The sequence below is a fragment of the Oncorhynchus mykiss genome, chromosome 11 (genome assembly GCF_057628025.1).
Source record: "Oncorhynchus mykiss isolate SJ-2025 chromosome 11, ASM5762802v1, whole genome shotgun sequence".
NCBI classification, from domain to species: Eukaryota; Metazoa; Chordata; class Actinopteri; order Salmoniformes; family Salmonidae; genus Oncorhynchus; species Oncorhynchus mykiss.
The window spans coordinates 56,218,461-56,238,781 of NC_143032.1; the positions used below are offsets into that span (position 1 = coordinate 56,218,461).

The 20,321-nt window shown below is 41.0% G+C and overlaps 2 protein-coding genes and 1 long non-coding RNA gene across 4 annotated transcripts in view; 1 reads left to right on the plus strand and 2 right to left on the minus strand.

Moving 5' to 3' along the window:
• The window catches only part of LOC110535063 (hemicentin-1), an 84,755-nt gene extending 79,356 nt beyond the window's left edge, over positions 1–5,399 (plus strand). The window contains exon 81 of the mRNA XM_036935794.2: positions 1,734–5,399. Within this exon, the coding sequence (XP_036791689.2) occupies positions 1,734–2,124 (391 nt within the window). The 3' untranslated portion in view covers positions 2,125–5,399. The remainder of the gene's footprint in view (positions 1–1,733) is intronic.
• The window catches only part of LOC149979634 (uncharacterized), a 237,291-nt gene that overhangs the window by 183,952 nt on the left and 33,018 nt on the right, over positions 1–20,321 (minus strand). The window lies entirely within an intron of this gene.
• On the minus strand, positions 12,023–14,582 carry LOC110535964 (uncharacterized). Its single transcript, XM_021621382.3, has one exon. The coding sequence runs from the start codon at positions 14,550–14,552 to the stop codon at positions 13,242–13,244; it is 1,311 nt and encodes a 436-aa protein (XP_021477057.2). The 5' UTR covers positions 14,553–14,582; the 3' UTR covers positions 12,023–13,241.

Here is a 20,321-nt window from a genome sequence, read left to right on the forward strand (position 1 = left end):
CAAGACAATGATCCAAAACATAAAGCAAAATCTACAATGGAATGGTTCAAAAATAAACATATCCAGGTGTTAGAATGGCCAAGTCAAAGTCCAGACCTGAATCCAATCGAGAATCTGTGGAAAGAACTGAAAACTGCTGTTCACAAATGCTCTCCATCCAACCTCACTGAGCTCGAGCTGTTTTGCAAGGAGGAATGGGAAACAATTTCAGTCTCTCGATGTGCAAAACTGATAGAGACATACCCCAAGCGACTTACAGCTGTAATCGCAGCAAAAGGTGGCGCTACAAAGTATTAACTTAAGGGGGCTGAATAATTTTGCACGCCCAATTTTTCAGTTTTTGATTTGTTAAAAGAGTTTGAAATATCCAATAAATGTCGTTCCACTTCATGATTGTGTCCGACTTGCTGTTGATTCTTCACAAAAAAATAGTTTTATATCTTCATGTTTGAAGCCTGAAATGTGGCAAAAGGTCGCAAAGTTCAAGGGGGCCGAATACTTTCGCAAGGCACTGTAGGTCGAGTTATTAAAGTGACTATGCATAAATGCTAACAACAGAGTAGCAGCAGTGTAAAAGGGGGGGGGGGGTGCAATGCAAATAATCCGGGGTAGCCATTTGATTAGATGTTCAAGAGTCTTATGGCTTGGGGGTAGAAGCTGTTTAGAAGCCTCTTGGACCTAGACTTGGTGCTCCGGTACCGCTTGCCATGCGGTAGCAGAGAGAACAGTCTATGACTAGGGTGGCTGGAGTCTTTGACCATTTTTAGGGCCTTCCTATGACACCGCCTGGTAGAGAAGTCCTGGATTGCAAGAAGCTTGGCCCAGTGATGTAGTGCCTTGCGGTCGGAGGGCGAGCAGTTGACATACCAGGTAGTGATGCAACCCGTCAGGATGCTCTTGATGGTGCAGCTGCAGAACCTTTTGAGGATCTGAGGACCCATGCCAAATGTTTTCATTCTTTCTCCTGAGGGGGAATAGGTTTTGTTGTGCCCTCTTCACAACTGCCTTGGTGTGCTTGGAACATGTTAGTTTGTTGGTGATGTGGACACAAAGAATCTTGAAGCTCTCAACCTGCTCCATTACAGCCCCGTCGATGAGAAGGGGGTGTGTGCTCGGTCCTCTTCTTCCTGTAGTCCACAATCATCTCTTTTGTCTTGATCATGTTGAGGGAGAGCTTGTTGTCCTGGCACCACATGGCCAGGTCTCTGACTGTCTCCCTATAGGCTGTCTCGTCGTTGTCGTGATCAGGCCTACCACTGTTGTGTCATCGGCAAACTTAATGATGGTGTTGGAGTAGTGCCTGGCCGTGCAGTCATGAATGAACAGGGAGTACAGGAGGAGACTGAGCATGCACCACTGAGGGTCCCCTGTGTTTATTATTGTGTTTTTATGGATCAAGTCACTGGTGCTTCCTGCTGTAATGTTTGCTTGTAAGCAGGAATCAGGAGAATATAATTATGGTCAGATTTGCCAGATGGAGGGCGAGGGAGAGCTGTGTATGTGTCTGTGTGTGGACTAAAGGTGGTCATGTTGTACTTACCTTAGTTACCTTATCACACCACCATAAAGTAATTGTTGTGCGGTTATGTATGTCGTAAGTCACGATCATTGGTCCCTCTAAACAATCACATGGTTGTGTTGTACATTAGATATAGTATGTCACTGACCTTTGGAGCCTGACGGTATCAGTACCTCTGAAAGTGTAACAGTTGACTCTTCTCTCTCCATGGCAGGACGTGCTACAGACCCTGCTCTCGGGACTGTGGCTCTGGGGGTTCCCCTCTGCTACTGCAGTACAAGCTGTTGACCCTCCCCCTGGGCATCCCAGCCAATCACAACATTGTGCGCCTGTCTGCCTTCTCGGAGGGGGGGGTATTGCAGGAGATAACATCCTTCACCATTCTGGAGCAGGGCATTGAGGGGGGTCCAGGGGTGGGGGCAGAGGGCCAGATGTTTGGCATCAGGGACGAGGCAAGCAGGGGCATCATCTTCACCCTGCGGCCCCTGCAGAGGTCAGGCCTGGTGCGTCTCGGGGTGCAGGCCACCACCCTCTCCACACAGGGCCGCATCACATACCAGAGCATCTTCATCATCTACATCTCCATCTCTAGATACCCCTACTGAGATGAGCCCCCCCCCCCCCCCCCCCCCCCAGCTGGAGGCTGGAACTGACTGTGTGTGCCCCTGAGAAGCCACTGACCCCTCCTTCACCAACCTCTGTAGAATCAGGCCCACAGCCTGGAGGCCTGTGAGACAGAGCGTGCTGACCAAGCCAAGAAAGCACTAATAATGAGACAAGGTAAACAGTATTAACACTAAGGATTTCATGGATATTTGGACCCTCTGGTACAGTAAGTAAACTGGATTGAAATGGATCTTAAACTGTGGGGACACAATTTTGCCAAAATCTTTTCTTGTAAAGAAATGGACCTTTTATAAGATTTGTTGGAATCATTACAATGAACACTCCAAATATGGTCCTGTAGCATTAGAATGGCATGTAGTTATTTATATTTTGATAATGCTACAGGTGTGGCAATATTATTTTATCCCAAGTGCTTTTCTATAATTTTTGAAGTCATTGTTGTCACTTGAACCAGCTATAAGGTGCTATTCTGAAGGTACTTGACAGCTTTGTTGAATCAGTAAGGCAAATGGTGTTTGCATTGCAAGAACAAATCGATAAGAAAAGATTGCTTCACCTGGCCTGGACTATTAAAAACTATGGGGGGGGGGGGGTAGGAAGTAGCAAAGACATTGTGCTGAACTAGAACTGTTCATTTGTAAACCAAAATAATACTCAATTAGTATTATACATGAAACACACCCCAAAATCAAAGAGAATTTGAAAGTGGAGAACCACATTCAGTGGGTGTTTGCAGGGGCGGACTGCGACAAGCAATCAGACCTGGCATTTCTAACACACTGGCCAATCTCTAAAGCCCTCACACCGGCCCCCAGTATTAGCCAGATAAGTCATTTTGCACACACAAAAAAACAAGTTAGACCAGCCCACTGGGCTAAAAATGGACCAGCCCATCTGGCATTTACCTGAAATGACAATGGCCAGTTCACCCATGTCACTAAGTTCACATCCACTCCTCTATGAGATGAAGGGAGCATACATTTCCTGTTATACATTCACCATAACACTGTTATTCCATTGCTCACCCTCTTAGACCATGAATGTATTTTGCAAAAAGGAACATTCATAACTTATATACAGTGATTAAGATATTCTTAACCCGATTTCTGATATCAAACCAAAGTTTTGAACTGTTGTAAATGTAGCCGACACAAAAAAACATATTGCTCAGAGTGGAAAAAATGGAATCTGTTCCAGATGAATGCACATATAACGATGGTACAACCTGATGCAGAGTGTCTTGAATATTTCCTCTCTGTGTGGCCCACAAGTTATGTAAATATCTCACGGTGGTATGGAATTACAAACATGACAAGAGGAACTGATGATGCACTACCAAATTTAGAAATTGCACCTTGTGCATTCTCCTATGTCAACTTTCAAGAGTAAGTTTAAAGCCAGGCTGAGTTACTAACAAAAAAAAGAAAACGTTTGGTTGTCGGTTCTGTTCCCTGAACTGGTTCCAAGTCCTGTCTTTAACCTTACAAGCTATTTCATGAAATATGTTACCTAATCATTTTGTAGCCATTAGTTCAGTGGCTCGTTGACAAATTTTATAGAAATTATGCAATTGGTGATTTTGGACCATTGCTGATGGCCTCGACAACCCTCAGCAGCCAATAACCAATACAGTACATATTTCAGTAGGACCTATGCTACAATGAACAATTTTGTCCCTGAAACCTAAGAATTGAATACTTCACTAGCTACAGTACCAGTCCAAAGTTTGGACACACCTACTAATTCAAGGGTTTTTCGTTATTTATACTATTTTCTACATTGTAGAATAATAATGAAGACATCAAAACTATGAAACAACCCACATGGAATCATGTAGTAACCAAAAAAAGTGTTAATCAAATCAAAATATATTTGAGATTTTAGATACTTCAAAGTACCCACCCTTTGCCTTGATGACAGCTTTGAAAACTCTTGGCATTCTCTCAAGCAGCTTCATGAGGAATGCTTTTCCAACAGTCTTAGCACTTGTTGGCTGCTTTTCTTTCACTCTGCGATCCAACTCATCCCAAACCATCTCAATTGGGTTGAGCTCGGGTGATTGTGGAGGCCAGGTCATCTGATGCAGCACTCCATCACTCTCCTTCTTGGTAAAATAGCACTTACATAGCCTGGAGGTGTGTTGGGTCATTGTCCTGTTGAAAAACAAATGATAGTGGGACTAAGTGAATTCTAAAATTCAAGGCACAAAAATCACTAGACAGTGTCACCAGCAAAGCACCCCCACACCATCACACCTCCTCCTCCATTCTTCACGGTGGATCCACACATGTGTAGATCATCCGTTTACCTACTCTGCATCTCACAAAGACAAGGCGGTTGGAACCAAAAATCTCAAATTTGGACTTATCAGACCAAAGGACGGATTTCCACCGGTCTAATGTTTCTAGGCCCAAGCAAGTCTCTTCTTATTATTGATGTCCTTTAGTAGTGGTTTCTTTGCAGCAATTCGACCACGACCTCCTCTGAACAATTGTGTCTGTTACTTCAACTCTGTGAAGCATTTTATTTGGGCTGCAGTTACATCTAATGAACTTATCCTCGACAGCAGAAGTAACGATGGGTCTTTCTTTCCTGTGGCTGTCCTCATGAGGGCCAGTTTCATCATAGCGCTTGATGTTTTCTGTATTCCTCTCGTATCTTGTCACAAGACAACTGATTGGCTCAAACGGATTTATAGGGAAAGAAATTCCACAAATGAACTGTTAATTGAAATGCATTCCAGGTGACTACCTCATGAAGCTGGTTGGAGAACTTTAAAGAATCTCAAATAAAAAAATATATTTAATTTGTTTAACACCTTTGTTTAATACATGATTCCATATGTGTTATTTCATAGTTTTGATGTCTTCACTATTATCTTACAATTTAAAAAAAATATATAATAATTAAACCTTGAATGAGTAGGTGTGTCCAAACTTTCGACTGGTACTGTTTGTAAGTTGAGGCCCTCATCATCAGGCGGTTTGTTATAATGTTATGATGGAATGCAGTGTATATATGACAGGATTTAAGACGGATTTTATATTTAACAATATGGCATAATATTAGCATTATAATCACCATAAACCAGCAAACGATCCCTTTAGGAATATTATAGATAAATTGTTTGGCACATTTTAGAAAAATGTGGCTAATATTTTACAAAGATTATATATTTTTGAAACTGGGCTAAATTGGTTTTGTTATCTGCATAATTTTAATAAATGTTTTTTTTGTATTATCATTAGACATATTCCACCTATTACAGTTTTGTTCTGATTGCTTAGGCACTCTCTTTGAAACTATAGGCTATTTTTTGCAAAACTCTACACACTAACCACAAAACCCAAAACCTTACACCAAACCAGCAAAACATTGTACATCTCTTGCAAAAGCAAACAATTCTTACAAAACTCTTCAAACTCTTAAAAAAAAAATGTTTTTGCATCAATACAGTACACACAAACCATCATTTGAATAAGCACACTAAGCACCAATTACCCACTGATTGTATAAATGAAAAATACTTGTGACCTTTTCTTTTTTTGTGTGCAGGGCAAAGCAGTTTGCAATAACGTTTTGTCATACATGTAGTAAACACACATACACACAGGTATCCAAAAGTATGGATGTGCATTCCGTACATAACACACTATTGTCTTGACCTAGGCAGCGTGGAAAGTATCGCCTGGAGTGCCTTTTCCAGGCCTGGCATGACCCCTGATCGATGTCTCCACAAGCCTCCTCCATTACCTGTAGAAGGGGTATGCGGTGTTGGGGATGGCGATGATACACCTTCCAACACCATGCAGAGAAAAATTCTTCAATAGGATTCAAGAACGGAGATTATGGTGGGAGATTGAGTGCAATGAAAAGTGGGTGACCAGTGAACCAATTGCGGACCACAGCAGCCCGGTGGAAACTAACATTGTCCCAGATGATAACGTACCTGGCTGCTGTGGCTCCTGGTCATTAGGGATTGGTCTGTTGTGGAGGGTGTCCAGAAATGTGATAATCTGTGCAGTGTTGTATGGGGCTAGGATTGCATGATGGTGAAGGACGCCGTTTTGACTAATAACCTTTGTTATGTTGCCACCACATTGTCACGGGACGTTGATAATGGCACGGTGTCCGATGATATTCCTGCCGCGGCTCCTTGTTTTTGCTTGGTTGAAACCTGCCTCGTCCACAAATATTAGCTCATGATGTACTGCATCTGCTTCTAGCTCCATGACTCTCTGAAAGAGACAAGACAAAACAGTCTGATGCAGTTCTGAGTCTGCAATGATCATATTTACAATGTGGGTCTCCTGCTCTGGGGTGAACAGTCAACCAGTATCTGTTGGAAGAGGTTCTTGCAGTTCTGTAAAAACATTTGAATGGTTTTAGTGATAGATCCTTCTCATGAAAGTTCAGTACATATTACTGTACCAGTAAGACCACAGCACTTAGTTACTTACTTACCGGTTCTCATTTCGAAATATCCGGATGATACCTGCAACACTAGATTTGGTTGAACCTGTTGCCCAGCCTCCCTCATGCTCATCCTATGGTTGACAACATGGTCAACCACAGTCGCTCTGATTTAATCAGTTATTGTTTTCCTGACTTGCCTTCCTCTTCCCCATTCTACTTCACCTATTTCTCCTCCTCCTACTTCTTCACCTTCCCATACCTCTTACGCTCTGTCCAATATTGGCCTCCATTGTTGTCCAAACCAAATGTTTACTGTGGCCTATTTATAGTGCTCAAGTTCTGATTTGTAAGTAAACTCATTATCTAAAAGTTTTCACGTGTCAATGTGGAAAGGCAATTGGTGAAAGTGTAGCAATGTAGAGACCAATGTTTACAGTTTTGCTAGAAGTGTGTTATTAAATTGCAAACTGATGTTGAGTTTAAGCATTTAGAAAAAAAACTGTACTGAAAGAGTACTGTCAGTGTCAGACTAATCCAATCAAAAACATTGCAACTGTTTGGCAGCTATATTGGCAAACATGTACCCTATGTTTAAATCAGCAATAGCTGGTTTTCATTCAATATGGTTCAGTACATTTATCTATATGTGGCCCGATTCAGACTTATTAGGAAATGTACATCTTTCCTACGCATGCCTTTCCTACACACTTCTCAGTTGTTATTCAGACTTACCTTATGCAGGCGTGGCTCTCTGGGCTGAATACATTTTATTCAACTGCTGAAAACCCTCCCACTTGCTAGTCAACAGTTTTTCTCATGGAGTTTTCATTCAATTGAGTTTCCACTACATTTATCTAAAGCCATCCCTTTAAATTGGCATACCGTTAATAACAAAATTCTCAACAGACTCAGAGTATATGGAGAGCATGGTTCAGAATATTAGGGATCAATTTAAGAAAGCCATGTAAATACTAGGGCCAGGACAATACCAGTATCGTGATGCTTGTTCATATCATGGCAAGGAAACAAAACATTAAGTGGATTCATCATTATGTTGTCATCCAGAATCACATTTATTTATTTTCCAAGCTATAGCACACGTGATTTTACATCCAGCAGGTTTTTAAAGGGCCAAAGAGTTTGGTCTGCTTCCTGTTTTCATTTTTGTAATGGAAAAAAAAAAACACTGCGATACTGGTATCATCCTGGCCCAAGTAATTATAAGCATATTCATCTCCTTTTCAGCACCAATTGGTAGACTTAAAAATACTCAATTGTAAACTCAGCAAAAAAAAAAAAAGTCCTCTCACTGTCAACTGTGTTTATTTTCAGCAAACGTAACATCTGTAAATATTTGTATGAACATGAGATTCATCTCCTGCTCATGGACTGCACTAGATTTGCTAGTTCTTGCTGTGAGATGTAACCCCACTCTTCCACCAAGGCACCTGCAAGTTCCCGGACATTTCTAGGGGAATGGCCCTAGCCCTCACCCTCCAACTCAACAGGTCCCAGATGTGCTCAATGGGATTGAGATCTGGGCTATTCGCTGGCCATGGCAGAACACTGACAGTCCTGTCTTGCAGGAAATCATGCACAGAACGAGCAGTATGGATAGTGGCATTATCATGCTGGAGGGTCAAGTCAGGATGAGCCTGCAGGAAGGGTACCACATGAGGGAGGATGTCTTCCCTGTAATGCACAGCGTTGAGATTGCCTGCAATGACAACATGCTCAGTCCGATGATGCTGTGTCACACCGCCCCAGACCATGACGGACCCTCCACCCCGCTCCAGAGTACAGGCCTCGGTGTAATGCTCAGTCCTTCGACGATAAACGCAAATCCGACCATCACCCCTGGCGAGACAAAACCGCGACTCGTCAGTGAAGAGCACTTTTTGCCAGTCCTGTCTGGTCCAGCGACAGTGGGTTTGTACCCATAGGCGACGTTGTTGCCGGTGATGTCTGGTGAGGACCTGCCTTACAACAGGCCTGCAAGCCCTCAGTCCAGCCTCTCAGCCTATTGCGGACAGTCGCTCTGCATTTTCACTGGCCACTGATGGAGGGATTGTGCGTTCCTGGTGTAACTCAGGCAGTTGTTGCCATCCTGTACCTGTCCCGCAGGTGTGATGTACCGATTGGGGTGGTTAATTTCTTTACTATCAAATGAGGAGAGACAAACTTATCACACAAGTCAGAGTTATACTTCAACTAAATCTTTAATCACTTATTAATAAGGGAGCAGGTCAATACAACGCACACATATAAAGGGGGCGTACACACACACACACACACACACACACACACACTCAGCAGCTCTAATGGCATAGACAGGGTTGTGAAGCACAAAGAGAGAAAAGGCATACAGTGAGAGATGGAGCGGGACTGTGCTGGGTGATGTGATAAGGCCATTTAAGGCCCGTCTGCTAATCTGGTGGTTCAAGGGCAGGTGGTCAATCCCAGTATACTATAAAAATCAATTGAGTGCTCTACGATAATGATGGCTGGTCATGGCTGGTTGACGATTCACGCTCAGGTGATTCGTTGAGAGCCACGAGACAAAAGTACAAAGGTCTTTTATAGCCAAGATACACCCCTTCCAACCTACATGACGAACAACATATATATTGAATGAGTCACAAGGTTAAGATTTGTATGAAAGATACCTATAATACATAGCAGACAGTATCTGCTGTGTCAACAGTTTTCATTGTGTAGAGACCAGTGTCTGGCCCTGTATAGACCAGAAACATTAACTCATGCTCTAGAATGCTCTTTAGGTTTTATCACCCAAAAGACATCGGAAATCTCCTGTCTGTGTTATCTCCCAGAGGCCCATCCTCAGTACACACACACAATATATAGAATACTCTTGTTGAATAAAACAACCATTTGATGCAATAAAATATTATAACATCATCTTGCAATTTTTCCACCATACATTCCTGTGCAGGTGTTGTTACACGTGGTCTGCCACTGCAAGGACGATCGGCTGTCCGGACTGCCATAACTGTGACCTTAATTGCCTACCGTCTGTAAACTGTTAGTGTCTTAACCTCTCTGGCCAAAAGCCAGTGAAAATGCAGAGCGCCAAATTCAAATAAATTACTATACATAATCAAACTTTCATGAAATCACACATGTAAGATACCAAATTAAAGCTACACGTGTTGTGAATCCAGCCAACATGTCAGATTTCAAAAAGGCTTTTCGGTGAAAACAAACAACGCTATTATCTGAGGGTAGCACCTCCGTAAACAAAGATAGAAAACATATTTCAACCCTGCAGGCGCGACACAAAACGCAGAAATAAAAATATAAATCATGCCTTACCTTTGACGTGCTTCTTTTGTTGGCACTCCAATATGTCCCATAAACATCACAAATGGTCCTTTTGTTCGATTAATTCCGTTGATATATGTATCCAATTTTTTCATTTATTTGGCGCGTAACGCAACTACAAAATATCTACAAAAATTACCTGTAAACTTTGCCAAAGCATTTCAAACAACTTTAGGTCTTTTTTAAAGTAAATAAATTGATAAAGTGAAGACGGGATGATCTGTGTTCAATACAGGAAGAAAACAAACTGACGCTACCTTTCTGGTCTCGCGCCTCTAACAGTATACTTGAAGTGACCCTCGTTTTGAACAGGGCTACTTCTTCATTAAACAAAGGAAAAATCTCAACCAATTTCTAAAGACTGGTGACATCCAGTGGAAGCGGTAGGAACTGCAGGAAGGTCCCTTAGAAATCTGGATTCCCAATGAAATCCCATTGAAAAGAGAGTGAGAAAAAAATTCTGAATGGTTTTTCCTCTGGGTTTCGCCTGCTACATAAGTTATGTTATACTCACAGACATGATTCAAACAGTTTTAGAAACTTCAGAGTGTTTTCTATCCAAATCTACTAATAATATGCATATCTTATCTTCTGGGGATGAGTTGACGTGAAAATACTGCCCCCTGTCACCAAGAAGTTACCGACTGTTACACAGGTGCATGTTCATTAATTGTTTATGGTTCATTGAACAAGCATGTGAAACAGTGTTTAAACCCTTTTACAATGAAGATCTGTGAAGTTATTTGGATTTTTACGGATTATCTTTGAAAAGCAAGTCCTAAAAAAGGGACATTTATTTTTTTGCTGCGTTTATATTATTTAGGGTTAGGAAAGTATTTAATGAATAATAAAAAATAAAAAAACTTTAAGCACCAAATATATTGTGGAATAAAAAATACAATGGTTTGATTCATCCTGAAAGTTGCCATATTCAATTGTTCAATCCACGAAATATTGGAAGGTGAGAAAAGTGTACAATAGGGGTTGAACAGTAGTCCTATAAATCTACCCTAATAATCCTCATTAATCATGGAACTGTGATGACAATGGTCCAGTCGTCGTGAACCGTGCACCAGGCTCCAGGTTTAAACTGCTATGTATGGTATGTGTTGCATAATGATTCAAAGAGACTACATGTCCTAAATGATTGCACAAATTAGCCATATGATAGCTGTTAATATGTTTGCCATATGATCCACTATTGCTAGCGAACTTCAGGAACAATCACACAAATGTGACAGAGGAAAGAAAGGTAAACGATGTAATGGAATGAACATTTTAAGGAAAGACTAAAGTGACAGACATAAATGTATGTGGGTATAACTGACGTTGGCTACTGATAGTGGCTAATATTTAGCACAATACAAATTGTAAAAAGTAGTCTGGGCATGTAATTAAAACATTCTAGAAATCATAAATCAACTTGGTAGGTTTGGCACTATACTATCATTTGCGCATGGCTACAGAAGCCTATAGCTTGGGTCTCCAAATATAATACCTGCAAGTTATAAGGCCAGCATTTCATAAACTCCAATGTGGAAAAATGATGTTGATATGCTTCAATTTGCTGCCCTATGACTGGTTTCACATTGGTCTCCAGCGATCATAAGGTAAAATAGATTGTAATTTATATTTACAATCCCCTTATCCAAATGGCTTCAAGTTACCTAACTCTCATCAATAGCTCTTATCAATTTGTAAACTACAGTGCATGGAGAATGGTGTTATTTCTATCGGGAAAATGAAAGTAATGTTGTTCCAATTGGAACCGTCAGGTTTCGCGACCTTATTCATCGTGCATAAAGGTGGTGGAATTATGAGGGAATTAAGTCAAGGTCAGAATATGGCGTATCTGTAGAAACACCTTCATTTCTTTGATTTCCACCCCTAAAAAATATTGGGTGAATAGCATGCCTTTATCATGTTTAAGGTCAGAATACTCATAGCGAGAAAAGTGCATACAAAGGGAATTACGAACATTTATGCATGCTTAACTTGTCAGAATTACACACAAAGAGCTTTGAGTCACCATCATTAAGAGTTCACATCCAAGTCAGTCATTGTGAGTCATCCCAGGTTTCAAAATCTCTAAAGTAGAATTAAGTCAGAGAGTCAGAATGTCAATTAAAACTTTATTATTGAATAAAAACATGTATAAACACTCGTTTTTAATTTGCTATTATATATTGTTTTTCCTTAAGGTCCCAGTATTAAAAAGATAATTACAATTTTCCACAAAACAAAATAGACATGCCCATTGGGCTAAAAATGGACCAGCCCATCTGGTATTTGCCACAAAATTATTGGCCAAATTGTAATATGTTAGCCATATGTTCCACTATTGCTAGCGAACCATAGGAACAATCACACAAATGTGACAGAGGAAAGAAAGGTAAAATATGTAATGGAATGAGGCAATATGTATGGAAACTAACACTAAAGTGACATGCATGTATAACTATGGTGAATACACATTAGAAGTTTTTGTTTGCTGGTAAATCCTTTTTTTCCTTGTGGCCAGTCCACCACCGGGTGTTTGTGAAACAGGAAGAGAGGAATCAGATGAACATATTTTCATGTTTTTTCCAATTAAAAAAATCACTTAACAAATAATGATACACTCACAAACAGTAATAGTACACACAAATGTCAAATGGAAATTAATGTTATTAATGTTACTAATTATTCAGTAAATGATTGATAATTGCTGAATAATTGGTTGAAAACTTTACATCCTTTAATATAACACCACCTTTTTATACACAAGGGGAAGTCCATGGGACAAGTTAAAAACAGGTTTGTCAAATAAATGACATAAACAGAGTTAACCAAAGTGTCAAAACTGAGAATATAAGCCATTTTTGTCTGATATTTACTACCCTAACATATGGAATTGTTTTAAGATAGTAATTACATGGACCATATAGCTGTTTTATTTTAGGACCCCTGGAGGTATAAGAAACAAATATGTATTTATTTGTATTTTTATGAAGCATTGAATTTGGCCTATATGCTATTAACTCATAGCAGCGCAATGAATAACACACTAATACATAGCAAAATAAATCAGAAGGAAGTATGGTTTGTAGTGTCTGAAATGCAATCAGGTAGGTATTGGGAAGCTTAGGAAAACATCAGGGACGATCATAATGCAATAATTGTCCATTCACTCCTATTCATTTCATCACGCAGTCATTTTCTGCCAAGTTGGGATGTGGCTGACCTTACTGTCTAACGAGTCGTCAAGGCTTGGCTAGAGCAAAACAGACTATTATTCATATGAAATAGGCCAAGAAACAAAAAATGACAAAAGAATGTCAAAATCAGATTTGCATCATCAAAGCAACAGTCCAGATTTCCTTAAAGTGTTGTCAACATTTTGAACTAGCTCCTTTTCATATTCCCACAGCTTTTTGTCCACAAGCAGCTGATCTTTAGTGAGGCTCCCTTGCAGGGGAACTCTGAAGTGTATTAGCCGACACACATCAGGTGGTACCCAGGAGGTCTCCCCTAAAGTCTTCAGCACAGAGTGAACAGATGTTTGTACTACATGTCTAGGGTTGACAATCAGTTTGGTAGGGTTGATAACAGCTTCTCTCGAGGGTTCTCTGTAAATATGCTCCAGGATATTGATCCCTGGAATTTCCCTCCATTGTGGCAGTTTAAACTTGCCACTGTCTTCGTAATGGTTTTTGGGGAATATGTGGTTCTCGATGACAAAGACTCCTACTCTGGGGTGCTGGTATTGAAGGTCCTCCAGCAGTAGATGCAAATTGGCATGTTGGTAAGGCATCACGATCTCATCAATGTCATGAAGAAGTACATACTTTGACTGGTACATGTATCTATAGATGCATTCATTCAGAGTGGTCAGCTGCCCATAGTAGTGGAGATCTCCTTTGTGCTCCTCAAACCTCCAGCCTTTGGATGGGTTGAGGAACTGATCAATCGGCCATTCTACTATTTCCAGTATACCCTCTTCCCTGTAGTGAACTAACACTGGTTCCAAGTCCTGACCACAGCTGGTGTTATAGATAACCACTCTCTGCACCCCAAGGAGTTTGTACATCTCCATAGTTTGAACAAACTGCAGGACATTGTTGTAGCCCCCGAAAAGGTTGGAAATGCACACTGTAAAGTTGTATGGAAATATCTTCTCCTCTCTCAGTTCTTTGTTTTGTATGGACAGGAAGTGCTGGTTTTGGTTGGCTTTGATATCTGAATGTATTGATATAGTGACATGTGTCACATTATACATAGATGGACTCTGGCACAGCACATCTGTGGTCACAAATGGGAATCCAAAATGGTCACTGTGCATCTCCACCTGTGCCACTGAGGCAGGAAAGCAGCCATGTCCACCACAGAAAAAACAATGAAGTGGCTGGAGATCACCTCTTCTGATTATACTAATGATACGGATTGCTCCATCCACTCTGTGGTCTTTGTAGGCAGACACCATTAAATGCTTAGTGTCTTTAATCGGAGTTATTGTTTGATCACTTATGAGAATTTGCCAATGTGTTTTTGCAGGGTATTTGTCTGTATTCAATTTGATATATATGGACCATGTCCAATATAAACATATCACTGCAAAGAATATTAGAAGACCAAACTTAAATTTCAGCATAGTGTAGGCTATGTCCATCAAAACCCAGCTCTGTGATTCCAGACCAGACCTATTGGGGGGAGACATCGTTTATTGTTTAGAGCTCAAGTTCTCTTTTTTAAATACAGTAGCTAACCAATGCAACTTTGTTCTTTTTTTTTATTTTTTTATCAACATTCTGTTGATGCGCATCAACAGATCAACATCCCAACGGAAAAAAAAGCCTAATTTGGAAAATGATATTTTTTAATGTGGATGTTGCATTATTAAAATATTCACATCCGAGTCCGCAAAAAAAAAAAAAACAAGAACAAAGTTGCATTGGTTAGCTACTGTATTTAAAAAAGAGAACTTGAGCTCTAAACAATAAACGATGTCTCCCCAAAATAGGTCTGGTCTGGAATCACAATACTGATAATTATTCTGAAAAATAGACATTGCAACGTAAACCGTGAGCGGATTACTTTCAGTCACGTTATTAAATAGCCGTCAGTTCTGGGTAAATTTGGGAAGGGTGGCTGCAGTCAGTCTGTTAACTGCTTTTCATCTTGATGTCGTGACGCCTTACCAACATGCCAATTTGCATCTACTGCTGGAGGACCTTCAATACCAGCACCCCAGAGTAGGAGTCTTTGTCATCGAGAACCACATATTCCCCAATATTTTTTTTTTTCCGTTGGGATGCGCATCAACAGATTCCAGACCAGACCTATTTTGGGGAGACATCGTTTATTGTTTAGAGCTCAAGTTCTCTTTTTTAAATACAGTAGCTAACCAATGCAACTTTGTTCTTGTTTTTTTTTTTTTTGCGGACTCGGATGTGAATATTTTAATAATGCAACATCCACATTAAAAAATATCATTTTCCAAATTAGGCTTTTTTTCCGTTGGGATGCGCATCAACAGAATGTTTTCACTCGTGCACTAATAATACGACCGCTTTATTTCCAGATAAAGTTAACTATGAGGAAACACTGGTAATTATAATAACATATTTTAAACGTAATACGGTAGTTCTTAGCTACATATGATTTTTATCAGCGTAGCCTAACATAAATTCGACTAATCAATGTATTTACAATTCTCTTGATCAAATTAATCAAAACAAACATACAATGTACCATTTAATAATAATTGTGCAAGCTACATACCTTATTCATTTATGTTTCTTAGCAGGTGACAAACGCTTTCATAATTCAACGTCTCCACATGGTGGACTCTGAGCTAGTGATGGGTCGTTCTCGAATGAACGGCTCTTTTTCAATGGATCAAGAACCGAATCGCATCTGTGAAAGAGGCGTTAAATTAGCTCCCTGATTTGCATAGGCTACTGCTTGAATAATCTTCCTTCTTTTGCAGGCGATCTAATAATTATGTCTGGTTAAAATGTATTTGAACTCACATATCACGATCTGACATAATGGTAGTAAACTTTTTACGCTTTACATTCGAGATGTGCTATTTTTTATGGTTTTATTATATTTTCAAGCACTCGTCACCAGTGGATCCAGATGACCAGGGCTGACCGTCGTTATCGCACATACATCATCATTTACAGGGCTTTTCCATGTAGCCTACCTTAAATAATCATTAAAATAACTGGTGACAAGAAGTAGGCATACTACTGGCTTGATGCTGAAAAAGCTTATTGCCTCTAATTGGCAGCTGTAGTTTCGCCGGTAAGGGAGAAGGGCGATTAAAGGGGGTGGGATGTGTGAGGAAAACTGCACGTGAACGGAAGGGGCACAGCTGCGTCATGACAAATTGGCATATCCCCGGCGCCACCTGAATGAGAAAATGGCCAACAAAGCTGACACACAGCGCGACCACTCTGGAGGGACTCCAGCCTCCCAAGTGCTCATTGCATTGCTATCGGCTAGATACTGAACAAAAAGCCACTTGGGCGCCATATTAACAACTATTTTAGGGGAATGGAGCCAAAAGTCAGGCTCATCAAAAAGACTCAGAATGCCCATCACTACTCAGGGCCGGCCATAGCAACTAAGACATAAGCAATCGTTTTCAACTAACTGTTGAGAGTTAGAAAAGTAAATTCTTATTTCCAGCAGTAATATTCTTATGACATTGACAGCAGTAAGATTTAAGTTTGATTTCTGAAAAGAGTTTAACCTTAACCTTATGTTAGCCATCTAGCTAATGTTAGAGTTAGCTACCTAGCCCCCTAGCTAATGTTAGCCACAACAAATTGGCATTCGTAACATAACATACTGTACATTTGTAACAAATTGCAGAACAACAGATTTGTACCTTGTCAGCTCGGGGGTTTGAACTTGCAACCTTCTGGTTACTAGTCCAACGCTCTAACCACTAGGTTACCCTGCCGCCCCGGCAAACGTGGGCGGCAAATGTGTTGAATTGCAGGATTTTTTTTCTCTCAGCTGTCAAGAGGGTGGCCACAAATTATTATTTTTTTAGCTTAGGGCCCCCAAAAGGCTATGGCTGAGTCTGGGTGAACTAACCTGTTTATGGAATGGAATGATATGTTCTATCTATGGTATTGAACTCATTGCATGATAACTTAAGAAGAGATGATACACAGCTGATACACTCATTAAATCCCTCCCCTCACAGCACTACCCATCTTGGTTTGAATAAATGACAGAGCAACTTCCAAGATGGCGTAGCAGTCAAGCGTCTTTGTCTTCATCTTGTCGTGTCCCGTGTATATATCTTTTTATATATTTTTTTCTTTGCATATATTTGTTTATAATTTTTTTAACCTCAACTTCAACACACTCTCCTGCAACCCGCCTCACCCAAGGTGGTATGGATGTTCTATTTTCTTTACTTTAGAACCGGAACCCCCAACAGAAGCTAGCCAGCTAACTAGTGTAGGGGGTGGGTCCCAAAGACCCTCCCCATTATTGATTAAGGGGACCTTAAGATTCATATGTTTTGCTGCAGGCCTTATAATAAGATACTGTTGCTGTGTGTCTAAAACCTCTGCCACTATACGTTGCACAAGCTATCTATATTAGTCTTTGTGGTTAAGCCCTGGCTGTTGAGAGAGTGTGCTTGCAGGTTAGGTCTGAGGCAGACTAAAACCATAAACACTGTCTGGTGTTGACATTTTGATCTTGTGTGACATTAGACAATGCTAATAAATTCAGAGAAGCTACTGTACTAGGCTGCCTTATAAGGTAACCTCAGCTTATTGATACACACATACATTGACGTAGGTGATCATACCACTAGGGAGTGATCACATGTATAAAATCAGCTGCGCCCTTAGGTGGAGTGCAGAACTTACTTGGAAACATGTGTGCTGTGTTCCCGTTGTCAACTTCTGTCTGCAATTGCATTTATGATTGATTTACTTAACGATATTGTCTGATTGCTGATTTCACCAATAAGCAAATGATTGACAAGGAACAAGGAACGAACCCTGACACTAGCTACTAGCTAGTAGTCAGCTATCCACTGCTAGCGGTCATCAGCTAACCTTTAGCCCGGACAACTCCTGCCAGTCTGCACAGCCCAATTCAATCCAGAGCATATCAGACTTCTTTTTCTCCATATCTCCGGATTCCTACGGCAAGCTCTGAACCTTTTCACCTAGATCAATGCAGCTAGCTAGCTGCTATCCGAGTGGCTACTCCTGGCTAACGTCTCTGTCCCGAAGCAAGCACCAATAAGCCTGGAGCTAGCCTATGCTAGGCCCATCTCCCGGCTAGCTGAAGAAGCCCATCAGCCACTTCTTGGGCTACAATACCTATTTTGCCAATTGGCCTGGACCCCTTTTACTGCCGTTACGGAGCCCCACCGATCCATCACGACTGGACTACCACGACCGGACGTAATCCTTCCGAAGGTGTTTTTCAACAGGCTCCTCCGTCGCGACGTCCCCTGAATGCCCATCTGCTAGTCGCGGCCCGCTAGCTGTCTAGAGCATATCGGACTGTTAGCTGAAGAGGCTCATCAGCCAATTTCTTGGGCTACTATACCTATTTTGCCAATTGGCCTGGACCCTGTTACTACACGGAGCCCTGCAGATCCATCATGACTGGTCTGCCGACATAAAGGCACGAGGGGGCTACAACAGTCTCTTCCGTCGCAACGTCCCTCTAAGGCCCGTCTGCTAGCCTGCTAGCCCCGACCTGCTAGCTGTCTGAATCGCCATGTCTCCAGCCCGCCTAGCTACTCACTGGACTCTATGATCACTCGTCTACGCATGCCTCTCCCTAATGTCAATATGCCTTGTCCATTGCTGTTTTGGTTAGTGATTATTGTCTTATTCACTGCCCTGCTCAATATGCCTTATCTAATCCTTTTGTTCCACTTCCCACACATGCGGTGACCTCACCTGGTTTAAATGGTGTCTCTAGAGACAATACCTCTCTCAATGCCTAGATTTACCTCCACTTCACATCCTACCATACCTTTGTCTGTACATTATACCTTGAATCTATTCTACTGCCCCCAGAAACCTGCTCCTTTTACTCTCTGTTCCGAACGTATTAGACGACCAGTTCTTATAGCCTTTAGCCGTACCCTTATCCTACTCCTCCTCTGTTCCTCTTGTGATGTAGAGGTTAATTCAGGCCCTGCAGTGCCTAGCTTCACTCCCATTCCCCAGGTGCTCTCATTTGTTGATTTCTGTAATCGTAAAAGCCTTGGTTTCATGCATGTTAATATTACAAGCCTCCTCTCTAAGTTTGTTTTATTCACTGCTTTAGCACACTCTGCCAACCCGGATGTCCTAGCCGTGTCTGAATCCTGGCTTTGGAAGGCTAACAAAAACCCTGAAATGTCCTTCCCTAACTATAACATTATCTGACAAGATAGAACTGCCAAAGGGGGCGGAGTTGCAATCTAATGCAGAGATAGCCTGCAGTGTTCTGTCATACTATCCAGGTCTGTGCCCAAACAATTCGAGCTTCTACTTTTAAAAATCCACTTTTCCAGAAACAAGTCTCTCACTGTTGCCGCTTGTTATAGACCTCCTTAAGCCCCCAGGTGTGCCCTGAACAATTGATTTGAATTGAATTGAATTGATTGCCCACCATCTCTCTTCAGAGTTCATACTGTTAGGTGATCTAAACTGGGATATGCTCAACACCCCGGCTGTCCTGCAATCTAAACTTGATGCCCTCAATCTCACACAAATGATCAGTGAACCTACCAGGTACAACCCCAAATCCATAAACACAGGCACCCTCATAGATCTCATCCTAAACAACCTGGGGCCTGTTGCACAAAACTAGGATAAGGGATTAAGCCAGGATATCTTGGTGATCCTGGCTCAATTGATCCGTAATCCGGTTGCACTAAAGATGGATAGGGGGCAGGAGGATATGTTATGGTATAAATTACCATGGAGATTTATTCTGTGGAGCTAGCCTGCTCCAGACCAGGCTAAATTCCAGGATCTATTTAATCTCATCCCTAATGTCAGTCAGCAGTCACCACAAATGGAAACCAATAGTTATTTCACTGCTCACTATACATTGTTATCACATATAACTAGACCCACTGTTATTTAAACGTTTGTGATCATTAATTTCAATGATTTTGGATAAAAAATGATTTTTAGATGATGTTGCTATCATTAGATAATTTACAGTTTCCCATAGACTATAAGGCTATATATAAAATGCTAGAATATTAGGGCCACAGAGGGGAAAAAAACACAAGTCATAATATTGTAACCAGTTGTTTTAAAGGAGGACAGTTGTTAAAATGACAGATGTGGGGCATTTCGTGAAATTGTACTTCAGTATGGTTTCATAAACAAAGACATGCTGATGTGCCAGAATATTAAGTATCACATTGTCATAAGTATCAAAA

What these genes read in the sequence shown, in the direction of transcription:
- LOC110535964 (XM_021621382.3), bottom strand. Translation starts at nt 14,552, where the DNA reads ATGGACATAGCCTACACTATGCTGAAATTTAAGTTTGGTCTTCTAATA.